Source organism: Leguminivora glycinivorella, chromosome 7, assembly GCF_023078275.1.
Source record: "Leguminivora glycinivorella isolate SPB_JAAS2020 chromosome 7, LegGlyc_1.1, whole genome shotgun sequence".
NCBI classification, from domain to species: domain Eukaryota; kingdom Metazoa; phylum Arthropoda; class Insecta; order Lepidoptera; family Tortricidae; genus Leguminivora; species Leguminivora glycinivorella.
Window position 1 is genome coordinate 9,678,435 of NC_062977.1, and position 17,537 is coordinate 9,695,971.

Genomic DNA, 17,537 nt, shown 5'->3' on the forward strand with positions numbered 1-17,537 from the left:
GAGTATATCAGTATAGTATGTTGCGAATGAGTCCACATTGAATTCAGTTAATACAGAAACAATCACACAAGAGACGCAGATATATGTCAGGAAAATCTTTGCATATGTACCTACTGCTATCTTGTTCTGATCGTCTGAAGCCTTATCAGTCCACCGTAGTTTACATACAATAAAGTTTTCATTGCAAACACGCTTAACCGTGTTTCTGCGAGGCGCGTGACAATTACATAGTTGAGCAAATTATGGTCTATCATATTCGTTAGGCCCTTTACAATGCGTCATCAAGGTCAGATACAGTTACGTCATGAGGCGACCCGGGACGGAGGTGACCCCGCGATGGTGGCTGCCAACATATTGACGACATCCTTATTTTTATTGGTAGTTCGAACGAGTGCGTCGACCGTACTGTGCCGCCTCCACAGCAAACTTGCCCTATTCCCGATGCTTACTAAGTCATACGTCAATCCAACCAGTATAAATATGAGCTAATGATCCGTAATAATCGGAGATTAAACATGTATTATATTGAGCTTGAGGCGAGTGCTTGGTAAGCGCTGAGCTGAAGAGACCTGTGCGTGTGGCCTCGCACTATTTCTATTTAAAGAGCTTTTGACATACGATTTTTACAATACCGAGCCTTCTACTTTCACTTACAGTTTAATAATCGATGTCCAATATACGTATCGACTTCTGTGCGAAACATGATTACTATCTACAATAGATAATAAGATTTTACTTTCTCATTATCGGTTAAGATTACATGTATTATATAGCCAATATAAATAAATAGGTACCTAATAAAAGCAAGTTTATGGACGGGTCAGATATCTAATGTGATGTTCTGTTATTTTTAATTAGCTCCATGTAAAATGTGGAGTAATCTTTGTTCATTGTCGAACTGTCATAGATTTATCGCGTTTTTATTCAATTTATCCTACTGCAAGTAGGTACCAATGCAATTTTCAATTTTCAGTGCAATCTATTGTGTTGTTGACTGTACCTACCTCTTAATTTAGAATCAAATTTGTCCTTTGTATGTACAGTCGACTACAAAGAGATTTATCCACTTTTTCACCTTATTACAATGCAATAAGGTGAAAAAGTGGATGCATCTCTTTGTAGTCGACTGTACAACTGAACAGACAACAAAGGGTTTAGCCGATAAAATACCTACACCAAAATATAATCCTCTCAATGGATTTCTACTAAAAATGTAACTGTAACACTGGAAAGGAAGTCAGGAATTTCTGGAAGTTATTCTTATAAATTAGCTTGACACATATAATGTACTTCTGATAGTTGCCTGTACAATGTGACTAAAATAGGCAATTACTGTAGAGGGTACTTGTGTAGGATACCTCTTTTGACGGTTTGACTCGACATTGGCGTATGCCTTTCCTTTCCGTCAACAGCCATTTTTTTAAAACTACTGTTATCTTATTTGTACTTAAACAACTGGCTCTTTAGTTTTTTTACATTTGAACCCTGGTTTTCAAGTGTTTGAAACACGCCACGTTTTGTCATTTCGTATAGTAGCGTCTGCAGCCCCATCTCCGTTAAACGTATAGTTAAAACTTCTTCAAAACCGGCAGAAGTCAGAACTGTGTTTATATCACCAGGAAATGAAATATTAACTTCGTTACTCGTTAAAAATAAACCATATCCTGCCTTGTTCAGTCGTGGTCGTCAAGCATATTGATCACCTCTACGTTATCAAATTCGATGACGCGAAACTTTATCTACTATCTACAGCTCATTACAGTTGATTACTAAGGGTACGTCTAACATTGCACGTCGACGTGCCCGTCGAAGTGGTGTTGTTTGTTTGTTGTGATGTGTCTGGTCTCCGCGGAGAAAACCTGAAGCATGAGCGGGAAGGCTAGGTTACGACCTCGGCCCAGGCGGCGGGACGATCTACATGAAAAGAAACAAGACTTGCTGCTTGCATGGAGCGACGGTAAGTTAAAGAATAATAATTTTTAAGAAAAAAAAACCGTCGCCTTTCGGGTTCTGGTGAAAGCTACTAGCGAATGTTGGATTATGTAGAAATGTGTAAGTATTTTTTAAAACTGCTTTTAATGCTTTAATTATTAGATGGCAACACAAATGACACACGAAATATACGTATAACGTTAAGGTTTGAGGAGTTTCCTTAATTCCTCATGAATCCGATTGATTATATTATAAGAAATCGAAGCTTGACAAACTTTGACTTCAAAACTTATGCTTAACAAACATAACTAAATAAATGTCACTGTTCTGAACTTCAATGCATGCTTTTCTTACAAAAATACCAAAGTCACTATGAGTGTGCCGTTCAGGTTTGAGGAGTTTGGTTCTGGCCATCATCAGCAGTTCCACTGCACCAAATGTCACTGTTCTGGACGAAAGTGCATGCTGTTCTTATAAAAATACCAAAGTCACTATAAGCGTGCCGTTCAGATTTGAGGAGTTCGGTTCTGACCATCATCAGAAATTCCACTGCACCAAATGTCACTGTTCTGGACGAAAGTGCATGCTGTTCTTATAAAAATGGCAAAGTCACTATAAGCGTGCCGTTCAGATTTGAGGAGTTTGGTTCTGGCCATCATCAGCAGTTCCACTGCACCAAATGTCACTGTTCTGGACGAAAGTGCATGCTGTTCTTATAAAAATACCAAAGTCACTATAAGCGTGCCGTTCAGATTTGAGGAGTTCGGTTCTGACCATCATCAGAAATTCCACTGCACCAAATGTCACTGTTCTGGACGAAAGTGCATGCTGTTCGTATAAAAATACCAAAGTCACTATAAGCGTGCCGTTCAGATTTGAAGAGTTCCGTTCTGGCCATCATCAGCAGTTCCACTGCACCAAATGTCACTGTTCCGTACCTAAATGCATGCTGTTCCTTTAAAAAAACCAAAAATCACCATATGTATGCCTTTCAGATTTGAGGAGTTCCCTCGATTTCTCCAGGATCCCATCATCAGAACTGGGTTCTGAGAAAAATGGGACCAATCTGTATGCATATACATTCAATCAAAAAAAAAATTTTCAAAATCGGTCCAGTAACGACGGAGATATCGAGGAACAAACATAAAAAATAAAAAAAAAAAACATAACAGACGACTTGATAACCGTCCTTCTTGAGATATGAGGCGACGGTTAAAAATGCAACTTAAAATACATTGCAATATCAATCCTAAAGCTTTTCATACCTACACTGAGAGAAAATACAACCAGTTTTCATGTTCGTTCAACAAGTCTTTTGGTTAAAATAGCGCCTACGTGCTCTTTGGTTCAAACACAGATCAATACAACAAGATGGCCCTTACAGGGCGACTCGCGGTCACCAAGCATACGACAAATCAGGTTTATAAAAGTTTGAACGCGTGCGACACCGATCAGTAGCGCCCAAGTATACGACCCGCTAACAGTGTCCGTGTCCGCTCGGGAAAAAATCTTAAATAATCAATTTTGGTTGCAAACAATGGTCTCTTACAGCATAAAGTGATGTGGCAAGTCTTCTAACACTTCTACATGTAAAAAAGATGGAACAACATTCCACAGTTAAGTCAAATTAATTATTTTGTTGAATATTGTTTATTGTCCGCGGAGTTCATTTATACTGGTCAATATGGTTGTGCTGAGCGGCGCCGAGGCGCGTCCATCCCTCTTTACCGAGTTAACAATGTGATATGCTATCCCTTTCACGTAAACGACTAGGCATGGGGCCATGTTAGTTTATGTCTGTTGCGGGAACTTCGTACTGCCGTTCGTACCATGTGCTACCATTTTATGAAATATAAAAGAAAGCAGATTTGTAATAGTGAATAATTATCTAGAATCTGTAGAGTCTGTAGTGGTATTTAGTTCATTGATTTATTTAGTTTAGAATATTTAGTTGGTTATTTAACTTAGTAAACGTAAGTAAAAATGCACAGTTTAGTTATTAGTTACTAGAATGATTTTTATTGAGATGCTATCACAATTATCATCCTCCTTGCGTTATCCCGGCATCGGCATTCGCCACGGCTCATGGGAGCCTGGGGTCCGCTTTGGAAACTACTACCAAGATTTGGCGTAGGCACTAGTTTTATGAAAGCGACTGCCATCTGACCTTCCAACCCGAAGGGTAACTAGGCCTTATTATAATTTAATTATAATATTATAATTTGTTGCAAAACAAATTCACCACAGTACTGGTACCGGTACCATTGTCTATAATAGACATGTCCCATTCCCATCCCTACTGCTAATCATAAAGGCGCGCCATTATTTGAAACGACCAATGGCAGCACCGTGCGCGCCCGCCTCACCCCGCAAGGATTGGTGATTTGCGTCTCGAACAATATCGCTTGCATTTGGCTTCTAGTGGGGTGTTCTGTGGGTTCAAACAACAAGCTACTTGTCATTTGAATCGGCAATATATTTGAATCAACAAGTCGATTTTATAAAAACAACCTGACACATATTGTTTTAAACATACGTTTGGCTGATTCAAACGGATAAACCGCAACAAGTCGAACCTGTTAAATTCACAATGCAAATTTCTCTCAGTGTAGATGCAGATCCGTACATCATTCAGTTGATTCATACACTCTTGCTAAGTTGTAGATATTCTAATTCAAATTGTTATGTATCTGCAAATTCACATTCATTTCTGCTTAGCAGTTTTATAGGATAGGTTTCACATTGAGTTGAGTGAAACCAAGGCCAGTTTAGAGTAATTAATTAATGTCTTTCTACCGCTTTGACAATGAAGGGTGGGGTTTTTTTTGCGTTAAATGCTTTTTGTGGGGAAAAATAATAACAAAGTTCCACCTATACAACTAGGGAACAAATCAAATTATTTTATAAATTGTTTTTTTTTTTGATTTGTTATTTTTCAAGTAGTCACTCTACTACACACTATAAGTATATAATAGATATCATACAAAGAAAAAACGGCAAGGCAGGCCACTGGTGGCCGAGCCGGGAATCGAACCCGGGTTTTAGCTTACGCGGCTAACATAATTACCATTAAAGCGGGCGGGCGGGGTGGTCTAGTGGTATTCAACGTAACTTATATCTGGCGGAACGTGTTGTTTCCTCCGGCGTAACGAGTTTAGAGTATACTATAATTGCTTCACTGGAAATGTGATAAAATACCTGTGTATGCACACATAGCTACATGTGCCATCAACGGATTTCCTTATTACAATTACTTAATCAATATCAGGGCTCAATTGCAACGAACTTCACGAGAAGTGTTAGGTATCTCTATTTCTATTAGTGCCTACAAAACTCCCATCTGGAGACTGTATTGGCGAAAAACCTAGTTCCTACCTGTACAGGTTGGGTTGGACCATGTGGAAGACTTGAGTAAATTTATTAAATGATCTCAATCATTGAACGGAACTGGCGGAATTGACGCTTCACAGAGTATGGATAGAAATTTTTCATAGCTATAAATCAACTTGCTATAAAATGAACCCTAAATATCTCAATAAAAACCCTGTTCTGTAAGAACTAATTTTTTCAATATATTAAGTTTATTGACTTGTTCTTACCGACATTGATTTTCGCAAATATTAAGATAAGATAAGACATGGATCGCTTTTTGGGTGTGAGTGAAAATCAAAACTTTCCATCACACTTATCTTTGTTTTATAGTCATCATCGATATATTTAAACATTAAGGTATAATTTGGCGACTGCAGTTCGCGAAGAAATCAATAATAAATAAAACAGTAAGTTTTAGGCTCTATCAACTGTCAAATACATAGTCTTTTATTACATCCTGGCAGGTGCTGCCTCTGCGTGGGGCTCATGACACGAGCGACGAAAACTTCCAATTAATTTATGAGTAAATGTCATAACATATGGGTGTCAATCTGTTGTCTTCGGCCCAGCACGCGCCTCCCAAAGTTCCGGAGTACCTACCATAATGTTCAGTAATGGGTAAAACTAAGTACCCGAGTACCCGATTTAAGTAAGCATCATCATAGATCGTTGTCCGAAAACGAGTTACCGAACAACTTAAAATTCAATTCCAACGACAAAGTTATTCTTAATATTCTTATTAAAATCTTATTCGGCGAATAGGCCCTTAGTTTCAGTAGTGTGTGCCGGAAAGCTGGAGGAAGCAATCAACTGTATTTTAGTGCATCTACAAATTCCACAATTAACATTTAACGTACTTATATAAATCTTCATACTTAGTTGCCGAAAGATTTCCTACAAAGTATCAGCAAATTCAGTGCTAGTTTTATTTAGACACCGATCGATATTGTGTAAATACGCAGTACCAGGAACTGAGCGCTCGGCAAAACATTAGAGACCCATTTTATGGTCATTAGAGGCATTAATCTACATTGTCGTGATCGCTTTCTCCCTGTTTGTATGCAGGAGATGTCTGAGACGCAAATGGTCGAAGACCAGAGATGCTGTTCACAAAGCTACGCGCTTGCTACCTTAGTTTATACTCTTGTCCTCTGATAGATCTCTAGATAAGTAAAAAATATGTCAATCTATGTCGGTCGCAGGCGTCGCAGCTCAATTACATGCACCATTTTTTAACCGTTGCCTCAAATCTCTCAAGAAGGACGGTTCTCAAGTCGTCTGTATGTTTTTTTTTTATGTTTGTTCCTCGATATCTCCGTCTGTATGTTTTTTTTATGTTTTTTATTTTTTATGTTTGTTCCTCGATATCTCCGTCGTTACTGGACCGATTTTGAAAAATTTTTTTTTGATTGAATGTATATGCATACAGATTGGCCCCATTTTTCTCAAAACCCAGTCCTGATGATGGGATCCTGGAGAAATCGAGGGAACTCCTCGAATCTGAAAGGCATACATATGGAGATTTTTGTGTTTTTAAAGGAACAGCATGCATTTAGGTACGGAACAGTGACATTTGGTGCAGTGGAACTGCTGATGATGGCCAGAACGGAACTCTTCAAATCTGAACGGCACGCATATAGTGACTTTGGTATTTTTATAAGAACAGCATGCACTTACGCCCAGAACAGTGACATTTGGTGCAGTGGAACTGCTGATGATGGTCAGAACCGAACTCCTCAAATCTGAACGGCACGCTTATAGTGACTTTGGTATTTTTATAAGAACAGCATGCACTTTCGTCCAGAACAGTGACATTTGGTGCAGTGGAACTGCTGATGTTGGCCAGAACCAAACTCCTCAAATCTGAACGGCACGCTTATAGTGACTTTGCCATTTTTATAAGAACAGCATGCGCTTACGTCACACTCATAGTGACTTTGGTATTTTTGTAAGAAAAGCATGCATTTAAATTCAGAACAGTGACATTTATTTAGTTATGTTTGTAAAGCATATTGAGTTTTCAAGTCAAAGTTTGTCAAGCTTCAATTTCTTATAATCGGATTCATGAGGAATTGAGGAAACTCCTCAAACCTTAACGTTATACGTATATTCATTTGTGTCGCCATCTAATAATTAAAGCATTAAAAGCAGTTTAAAAAAATACCTACACATTTCTACATAATCCAACATTCGCAAGTAGCTTTCACCAGAACCCGAAAGGCGACGGTTTTTTTTTCTTAAAAATTATTTTGTTTTTACTGCTGATTTACCGTGTTATTTATGTTCTGAAACCCGTACGCGCATACTCGTGGACCGTTAAATTTTTAGAATTCTGCCAATTGATAACGAACGTGCTAAAAATTTGTAGCTGTAGCATAAATAGCTGATGCTCTTCTGCAAAATGCACTATTTTTTTACACTTCTAGTTTTAAAACAGCACATCCTAGAGGTTAGAAAAGTTACGAAAACTTTCCCATTAGTTCTAATCAGAATATCTAACTAAGTAAATACTTATTACCTATAGTGATATTCAATGAAACTTGCATGTGACGACATCGACATCAACATTCACATTAACATCCGAATTACGACGAATATCATTGTAGGTCGAACCGGCTATCTCCAGCCATAACCCGTAGTCGTTACGCTACGGGCTATGGCTACGTTTACGTTCACGTATGAAACATACAGTCACAGTACCGATTGTTTTTAATTAAAGACTTAAATTCAAATCATGTTGATCACAAAATCTTGGGAACTAGGGCGCATTAGGCAAAGTTTCTTGGTTAAGCAATTTGTAGTTTTGTAGTTTTCATATTACGAAATTTTAATCTTTATAACATGATCTTTTTCATAATTAATTGATTGAAAGGCTGAAAATGGGCCTCCCAATTAATTGTACAGTAAGTACAAATAGCTGAAGGACCATCTAAACGTAAACAATTCTCGCAAATTCGACCGAGTTTTCCGCCTTCCGGTTGTCAATTGAGTTTGAACTATCGCTTATAATTTGTTTATTTCATCTATAAAAACAATAAATGTCAGATCTGACGTAAAGCAGTACCTACACATGAGAATAATAGACTACTAGCATCACGTAGACTTCGTAGACTATCGCATCGGGAGACTGTTAGTGCTGGTAAAAGTTTACGACATGATTGTTCAATAGTACAGTGGGCTGCAAAATTGCACGGAGAAATGATGAATTAATTCATTAAGAAATTCGCCATGCACTTTTGCAGTTCATTGTACATGATTGCATTGCACGAGATTTCGATATTCGTGCCTAATTAATTATTTAATTTTGTAATACAATCTTGCAAATATTTTGCTATCCTATTTTGATAGGATTTTGTTACAAAAGGATAATATTAAGATTTTCACACTATCCGATGCGATATTGGATGTCGGACGACATATTTATGCCGCCATCTTTGATTTTTTCCTTTGAAATCCTTCCTACTTCCGATATCGGATCGGATAATGTGAAAACGCACTAACGGTTTTAAATCAACAATCAAAATTATCTATCCAAAAATAAAGGCTAATTAAGTGAAACACTTGTTAATATAGTACATTTCATTATAAGTGCGAGAAGAATGACATTCTCGGCACGTGTGACGAACGACGTTTTTAATACAGTTGCGAAAAAACACTACTACAACGAAATAAAACGATAAACAATCCTAACTCTCAATTTTCGCATTGACATTGACGCATTATTTGACAATACAATTATATTTTTATTATTATTATAAGTTTAAAAGCTTCTTCAAGCTTTTAAACTTGCGTGCATATTTTCGATTTTGCTATTCATCAAACATAAACATTTGCGATTTGGGACGATTGTTTAATGTATAACTACATTTTAATTTAATCGATCCATTTATACCCGATGTATTGCAAATGACGTAAAATAATTATACCAAATCGCGTAACATATTGAGGTTTTTGAACGTGCATTAAGTTAAAATATGGTAGGCGCCTCTACTTTGACAGTAGAAGACGCGTTTCGTTCCAACCATGTTCTGTTTACACGACTCATTATGACCGGTTTTTCAAAGTACATATAAACCATTTTATAAATTATGTTTAGTATGACTGAAAGTAAACAATGAAATATTAGTGTTTTAAATATTAATCACTTAATAGTATGTTTACAGTTTTATTCCGTCTTAGTAAAACTAGACTAATATTAAAACAGCTCGGTAAGTAGTCGTAAAATGGAACGTATACTTTTTACGCACTAGTTCGTAAAATACAACTTCTCGCACGCTAAACAGCCAAACGGGCACTTTTTGAGCAACTGTATTAAAAAAATAGTTAACCGTATAAGACGAATTTCATATGTGATATCAATATCTTGTACACGAAAACCGTCTGCGCATATTTGCACAACCTTCGCGCCGGATCATGCACAATTTCGCGCATCACTCCGTTTACAATATATGCATTTCGCAAGCACTGCGCCACGAGAGTTACCAAGTACAGATTGATTATAGGACGGGTTTATTGAGATTCTAGTGGAAAACTAGATTGTAGGTATTGGAATGCATTGTGAGTTCTGCAGGGTGCATTCCCCCGCAGACGGCGGGTGGCTGACCGGGGGAACTATTGATTCTGTCTGGTTGCTCGCGAGCTGCAGGCGTATTCTCGATGCGTTCCGAGCTGAAGGGATCGTTTACCTCAGGCCACAGATCTTAACCACCAACTACTATAGAGATGAAGCGTGTAAAACGATTTGCGGTCGCCATACTTGGGCGCTTCATTATACATTATAGCAAATGCTCGTGAGTAATTTCAGTAGGTAGGTACACTTTTCAACACGTGTAAAACTGTTGAATTGGCAGTGACAGATGGACAGACAGACGCACGAGCGATCCTATAAGGGTTCTGTTCTATTACTTCATAACCTAACCTCAAAATTACAATTTTGAAAAACTCCCGACCGCGACATAGTGGACCGATTTTCCTGAAACATGGCTAAGAACACTCCCGACCCGACTAACCCAGCTTTCAAACAAAAAAAAACTAAATCGAAATCGGTTCATCCGTTCGGGAGCTACGATGCCACAGACAGACACACACACAGACAGACAGACAAGCAGACAGACAGACAGACAGACAGACAGACAGACAGAACGACAGACAGACAGACACGTCAAACTTATAACACCCCGTCGTTTATGCGTCGGGGGTTAAAAACGGAAAACGGAACCTTAAAAATATTTAAGACGTTGATTAATTTATGTAAAAGGTAATAGACTGGTTCTATTTGCAGCGTAGCCTTGTTGCATTAAAATCTTTATGCATCTCACGGGTTTTTAAACTGTTAGGTAGTTATTTACCTAGTGGAGTATTTTGTTTGTGTTCTTATGCTATTCAATTGAATGATGCCTCCAATATAAAATTAGTTGTAATCCTGGGATCACAGAGTCACATTAGTTATTTTTTAGTAGAACGCCAAAGAACTAGTGATACAAGGCCAAATCTACACTAAACGCAGAAAACGCACGCCCCATACAGCTGCATTTATAAGTGCTTATTACTTTACTTTTCTAGTCACGACGGCGCTTTCGGACTTGCATTTCCATTGATACTTTATCTCGATCTTCGCCGCGGGTTTGAAAGCGCAGCTGTTGTGCCTTTCCAATTGCCGTTTCGATTCTTTACATTTTATGTACACCGTAACAACATTCATTTGAAGTTGAAACGTCTGTTTTATAAATGCTTAATTTTGCAATGGTATATAATGAGTAAGGTATTTATTATTTAACTATATAGTTATAATTGCATATATACAGGTTTTTACAGATTAGCATGTCCCTTGTTGAAGAACCCTGTAACACATCAGATTATAAGATATCCTCCATCCATTCAAGGCGCAATGCCTCCACGTAGTAATACATAAAAAGGTTGTGAAAAAAATTACAAAAAGATGATTTAGCAATGTATTTTTTCTTTATATCTTTGCGCCCCATAACGGATTGATGTAAATCTTAGGTACTGATATCAAAAGTTACTATGATGAAGTCGATACTGTCTTTTTGTGGGTTTCCATGCTCTATAGAGCATTCAATCAATAAGAGTATCTCGCAAGAAATGGCCGTGCTAATCACAATTTTCTCATTGTCTACAGAAGTGTGCAATAGCGAGGAGGTGCCCGAGGTAGAAATCGTTAGTCTTCTCCAAGAACATATACCGAAATATCGCCTTCGAGCCGACAGTCTCACACAATTTGGAGGTAAGCTATGCTACTTTTCTACGATTGATTGATTGTTAATTATTGTCTTTATTAGAATTTATGTAATTTCGATCGACTCACGGGCGCGTAAGGAAATAAAAGCTGGAATGCTAGTCCTTGATATTCGGTAGCGAATGATACGCCGAACCGAACCAAACGAACGGTGTTACTAAGAAATATTCGACATACTATCTCTAATCTCGCAAAAAAATCTAATTTGTACAAAATGGAGAATGCTATCTTTTTAAAAACTTAGAGGTAGATATAACGGACATCACAGACCCACTAATGCGGTATGCTGCGCCTGATAGTTGACGACAGGAATCTGGTCCTTAGACCTAGACAAGCGTGTTATTCTCGTGATAGCAGCAACAAATCTAACGAAACTGGGCATTCTGTCCTGAGACTATTAGTAACTAAGACTAAGACTAAACAGATATAACAACAGATACCTATATTTGTTTGTGTTTTGGTTACGTGATCCTGACGGTACCTATTTAGCTTTTAGGTTTATAGTATTATACGATATCGATAACAACTTTCTCATGTCATCATACGTATTTTGTATGTTATTGGTAAATCAGCTTGGTCTGCAGTAAATATCATACAGGCCAATTACCTACTTACGAGATATGTGATGAATTGATGATACCAAACGATCACGAGATATCGTTTAGCATAGTGGATCCGTTTCTAGAAGGTACATACGGGTCATTTTTTGCGTCTGACCATACTTTGACGGGTGGACATTTCATCCTGATCAGCTTCTCTTCTCAATAAGATCAAGAAAACATTCTCATGTGGCTCAGCTAAATGTATGAAACGGCAGATGGTTTTGGCGCGTCCAGGGGTTGCCCCTTAGTAAATTTAGTTAGGTAAGTGTTTGTTGGCCATAATGATTAATGAATTTGTTCAACCTACATTATATGATCATATGACAAAATCACAGTGTATGTTTTGACAAACATGTTTATCAAACATTGTTTTCTGTATCATGTAGGTACATACATTTTGTAGTTATTATGCTAACTAAAGGTATCCTTTGATGTTCATCAATCAATAACTACTATATTTTTCCTAAAACCTTCGATATCTTCGATTACCCGTATTTTCCCACGGCCTATTTCGTTTGGAAATTGAATAGGGTTTCTCGTGCAAATAGAAAATTAATGTATCTGTCCCAGTTTAGTTTCAACGACTTCTTGTAAACGCCAGGAATTGGGTCGTGGACGTATATTTTCGCGTTGTAGTGGCGAAGAAAGTGTAAAGCTTTTTCGTCATTATCATAGCCTTTGCACTTCTTAAATGATTAAAATGACTTTATTAATATTAGCTTTTCCTCTCTGCCTCTAGAAATTTTGTTGCCGATACCTATAGTTCTGTTAAACAAAAGAAAACATTTTCTGTCACTAAGTTTGCATGTTCAATAGGCTGCACCGGCTGCACGCAGCACGATGTCGCTAAGCAAGTCTTTCCTAACAATATCTAAGTAGATTGGCGAGGCCTTGTGACTCGGTTTCACCAAATGTCACCCATTGATCAAACGAGAAGCAATCATACTTTGTGCTCTATGTAACTTGTAACTAAATTCCTCAATATATCTTGGTTATTTAATACCATCTTGATGGGTAAATACATTAGTTATGTGCTTGTATGGTTTAACCACTAAAGTGAAAGCAAGCTGTTAACGAACCATCTGTCATTTTTATTGAACTGTTCTAGCTGAAACGTTTATAGTAATCGTTTTACCATTAAATGCTATTTTAGAACTTCCTTCCTCATCTCGCCTTTCAAAATTGATTGCCGATCTATGTTCGTCTTATATTGACATTGGAAAATAAAGATTTTTTAGTAAAAAAATCGAAATACATATAGGGTATCGAAATACATCTATCGCGCGATGATGGTTTGGGGCAAAGCAGCTGACATACAGACTATCTTTGTATTACAAAAGAGAGCCATTCGTTCTATTTACAACTTAGGAACACGTGAATCAGTAAGAGAACTCTTCAAAGAAATTAATATCTTAACTGTAGCTTCCCAATACATTTATGATAGTATAATTTATGTTGTTAAGAATTTAGACTGTTTCACTAAGAATTCTGATATCCATAATTATAACACTAGAAACAAAAATAAGCTTGCCATAAAGAAGTTTCGTGTCCGTAAAGTACAGAAGTCATTTGTTGGGCAATGCATTCATTTTTATAATAAGTTACCTGACACTGCTTTGAGATTACCCCTTCCAGCTCTTAAGAACTACTTAAAAAAATCATTGATGTTAAAGGCTTATTACAGAGTCGAGGACTATTTGACAGACAAACATGCATGGCCCGAACCAGAAACTACAAAAAACGAATAGCAATTAAAATAATTGTATTATGTATAGAGGACACAGTTCAGATAAGAAAGCACATCAAATATTTTATATTTTATGTTGTGTAGGTAAATTACATATTTAATGATATTGAGATTCATATTATCTTTTTCTTCTGTGACAATTTGATATGTTTTCTCTGAAGAAGAACGACGTATTATTAAGCAATAATATAATTTATTGAAATTAATTGCCATAGAGTAGGTACCTAGTCTGTTCATATTCTTTGATGAATACTTTTGCATGTTAAATTGTATCTTGTTATTTAATGCATGTTAGTTATAAGATGTAATGTTTTGAAAAGAAGTTGCCCGCCGAGTTTCTTGCCGGTCCCATAGTGGATACCCCCTCCCAACTGAGGGGGGACTGAAATCTTCTCGAGGCTGAGGCGTAGGGTTAGAGCCGGCGTAGCTTTATTTGACGTTCATATGCGCATTGTAATATGCCTACTTGAAAAATAAATATTTCATTTTCATTTCATTTTCATTTCATTTTCATTTCATTTTCATTTCATTTTCATTTCATTTTCATTTCATTTTCATTTCATTTTCATTTCATTTTCATTTCATTTTCATTTCATTTTCATTTCATTTTCATTTCATTTTCATTTCATTTTCATTTCATTTTCATTTCATTTTCATTTCATTTTCATTTCATTTTCATTTCATTTTCATTTCATTTTCATTTCATTTTCATTTCATTTTCATTTCATTTTCATTTCATTTTCATTTCATTTCATTTTTCATTTTCATTTTCATTTCATTTTCATTTTCATTCGTAATTTCACAAATCTGCGTGTCATTATCTTAGATGTCAAGAACTATAAATGGAAGTGGCAGAACTATAATTGTAAATAGATTGACTGTAATCCATTTTTTTATTGACCTGTGGGTAATTTAATTTGACGATCATTATCATTATGATCAATATGATCATTATTTCCTACTTGACTATGACTATCATAACATAAATTCGTATAGATGAGTGTAGAAGAAATTATGTTACACTTAATATTTTTAAATAAATACATCTAATCTAAATCATATTATCCTGTTTACTTAAAGACCTTCAACCAAGGTTCGTTCATGTCACGTTGTAACTCTATTTAACTAAAGTTTTCCTTTACACACCGCTTGCCCGGAAGGCTTGCAAAACCCATTGGTGAAAAACTACTTCCTGGCAGTCTATCGTGATTGACATCTGGTTCACGGAACAGTTGAAATTTAGTTAAATGGGCTCCGGCATTTATTTATTTATTTAGACTATATTACACGACATAAAATTGTACAAATGGCGGATTTAATGCCTTAAGGCATTCTCTACCAGTCAACCACACATTACACACATTTAACAGGTTTTTCCTTGTTTGTTGCAGTATTTTACTGTAGAAAGATCAGATCAGCCAGGCAACTGTAAGCAGCGAGGATAGGAATCAGGACAATGTGTTTCTATACATTTATTTTGACTATTTGATATATTCTATGCTGCTAATGCTAATGTGAGAAAATAAAGAAAAATAAATATAAAGACCGGGAATAGAAAATAATCACCACGGTAAAATATTGAATCCTAGGCCACTGTAGAACCCTTTCACAGTAAAAGTCAAAGTGACTGCTATCCATACTAATATTATAAATGGGAAAGTGTGTGTGTCTGTTTGTTTGTCCGTCATTCACGGCAAAACGGAGCGACGAATTCACGTGATTTTTTAAATGGATACAGTTGAAGGGATGGAGAGTGACATAGGCTACTTTTTGTCTCTTTCTAACGCGAGCGAAGCCGCGGGCAAAAGCTAGTAGCAAATAAAGCACGGTGTCAATACGACAGGGTTCTAGAGTGACCTAGGATTCTAATTGGTTGACTGTACGTACCTTATATTGATTTAAACTAACACGATCTTCACTCATATTATTAAATTAAAACGGGACTTAATCGCGTAAAACTTACGTTTTATATTTAACCCGACGTTTCGGACATGACATTACGTCCGTGGTCACGGGTAGACTGGCTGGGAGTTGTATCAACATCTTCTAGCTGTACGAGTTTTTCGAACTACCCGCACTTGATTGTCATCAGTCACTTTTACGCTAGGGTTGCCACTCTGCCTACATACAACACTCACATACCATCGGATGTCGTGAGTGTTGTATGTAGGCAGAGTGGCAACCCTAGCGTAAAAGTGACTGATGACAATCAAGTGCGGGTAGTTCGAAAAACTCGTACAGCTAGAAGATGTTGATACAACTCCCAGCCAGTCTACCCGTGACCACGGACGTAATGTCATGTCCGAAACGTCGGGTTAAATATAAAACGTAAGTTTTACGCGATTAAGTCCCGTTTTAATTTAATAATATGTACGTACCTTGTCCTAACATCGGCAATGCGTGCTGAACGAAACGACACATGAACTGTATCTTACCTGGAATGTAACTGTAAATTACGCATTTGAGATAGATTTACCACCGTTAGGGCATCCCGATGATAACGGGATCGGGATAGGAATGATTTGAATATGTGATAAGCATTACGAAATCAATGGTATACGTAAGGACTAATGGACTGTATATTTAGTTACATTGTGATGCGACTGCATTTGTGTATGTTGAGTTGATCCTGTTATTAACCGGTTACGACCAATTCCACCTGTTTGAAGTCGACTATTGTATAATGTTGCCTAACTTTATATAGTAGGAACTTAGAAGAGGATGAGGAGTCTCAGTAAATGTCTTCTGTCAGCGTGGATTGCACATTGCAGTACAATGATATCGATAGCTTCAGACAATAGAGTAGTCCACCGTCGACCCGGTATAGTTACTCGATCTGATCACGCGTAAAGTTGTTTCCAGGTCAAGTTATGTTGGCGACGAGTCAGGCAATCTTGGTAGTTCACGACACATAGCTAGCCATCAATCATCGGTGAACGAACATGAGTCCGCTGTTCGATTACGACCGCTTGTTATGAATCTCCAGGTCAAGTTATACAGCCGCTCTCAGGCCGTCTAGACAATGTATAGTGTTAGTGAAGCGGGCAGGAGTGTTCCGTACCAGTAAGTCCTGCGGGCTCGGCTTCCGGCGCCGGCGCTCGGCTATAAATACTGGTGTCTCACCGCTCGAGTCATCGCCCGCCGGCGCGGGGCTGGCCCCTGCATACCAGCTGTCAACTTGCTGCATTTAGATGTCGCATCTTTACCTGCCTCCTCATATCGCCATTAGTTGATACGGGGGCGCAAGGCGAACTACGTCGGCAGATGTTCATGTTCAGTTAACAAAGTAAAGTTCGGTGGTCCGGCTTTAAAATAGAAAAGACCTCTAGCCATTAAATAATAACCATATTTTGACTCGAGACTCAAGAATTGTGATCAAATGTATCCCTTCCGCTGATGAATTAGCTGGTCGGTTTTCATTGGCCCACTGACTTACAAGTACATATTCGTTTGAACCAGAACTATTGGATATGCCTCACGCCTGCCTTTTTAGAGTTACGTACCTCAAAAGAAAAAAAAATGGAACGAATGAGGTGAAATAAGAAAAAGACAAGCAACGAATATGATTAAAGACAACAAAGATTATAGACCCAGAGCCCAGGCCCGCCAGACCTTCCTCAAATTCTCA

At 37.4% G+C, this 17,537-nt stretch overlaps 1 protein-coding gene across 2 annotated transcripts in view; it reads left to right on the plus strand.

The window, feature by feature from the left end:
• Positions 1-17,537, plus strand: part of LOC125227777 (trafficking kinesin-binding protein milt) — an 84,388-nt gene that overhangs the window by 16,873 nt on the left and 49,978 nt on the right. The window contains exons 1-2 of one of the 2 annotated variants that reach the window (XM_048132104.1): positions 1,747-1,957; positions 11,444-11,548. In XM_048132104.1, coding sequence (XP_047988061.1) covers positions 1,867-1,957; positions 11,444-11,548 — 196 coding nt within the window. In that variant the 5' untranslated portion in view covers positions 1,747-1,866. Of the gene's footprint in view, positions 1-1,746; positions 1,958-11,443; positions 11,549-17,537 lie in introns of those variants that run through there. The other variant, XM_048132109.1, reaches the window with a different exon arrangement.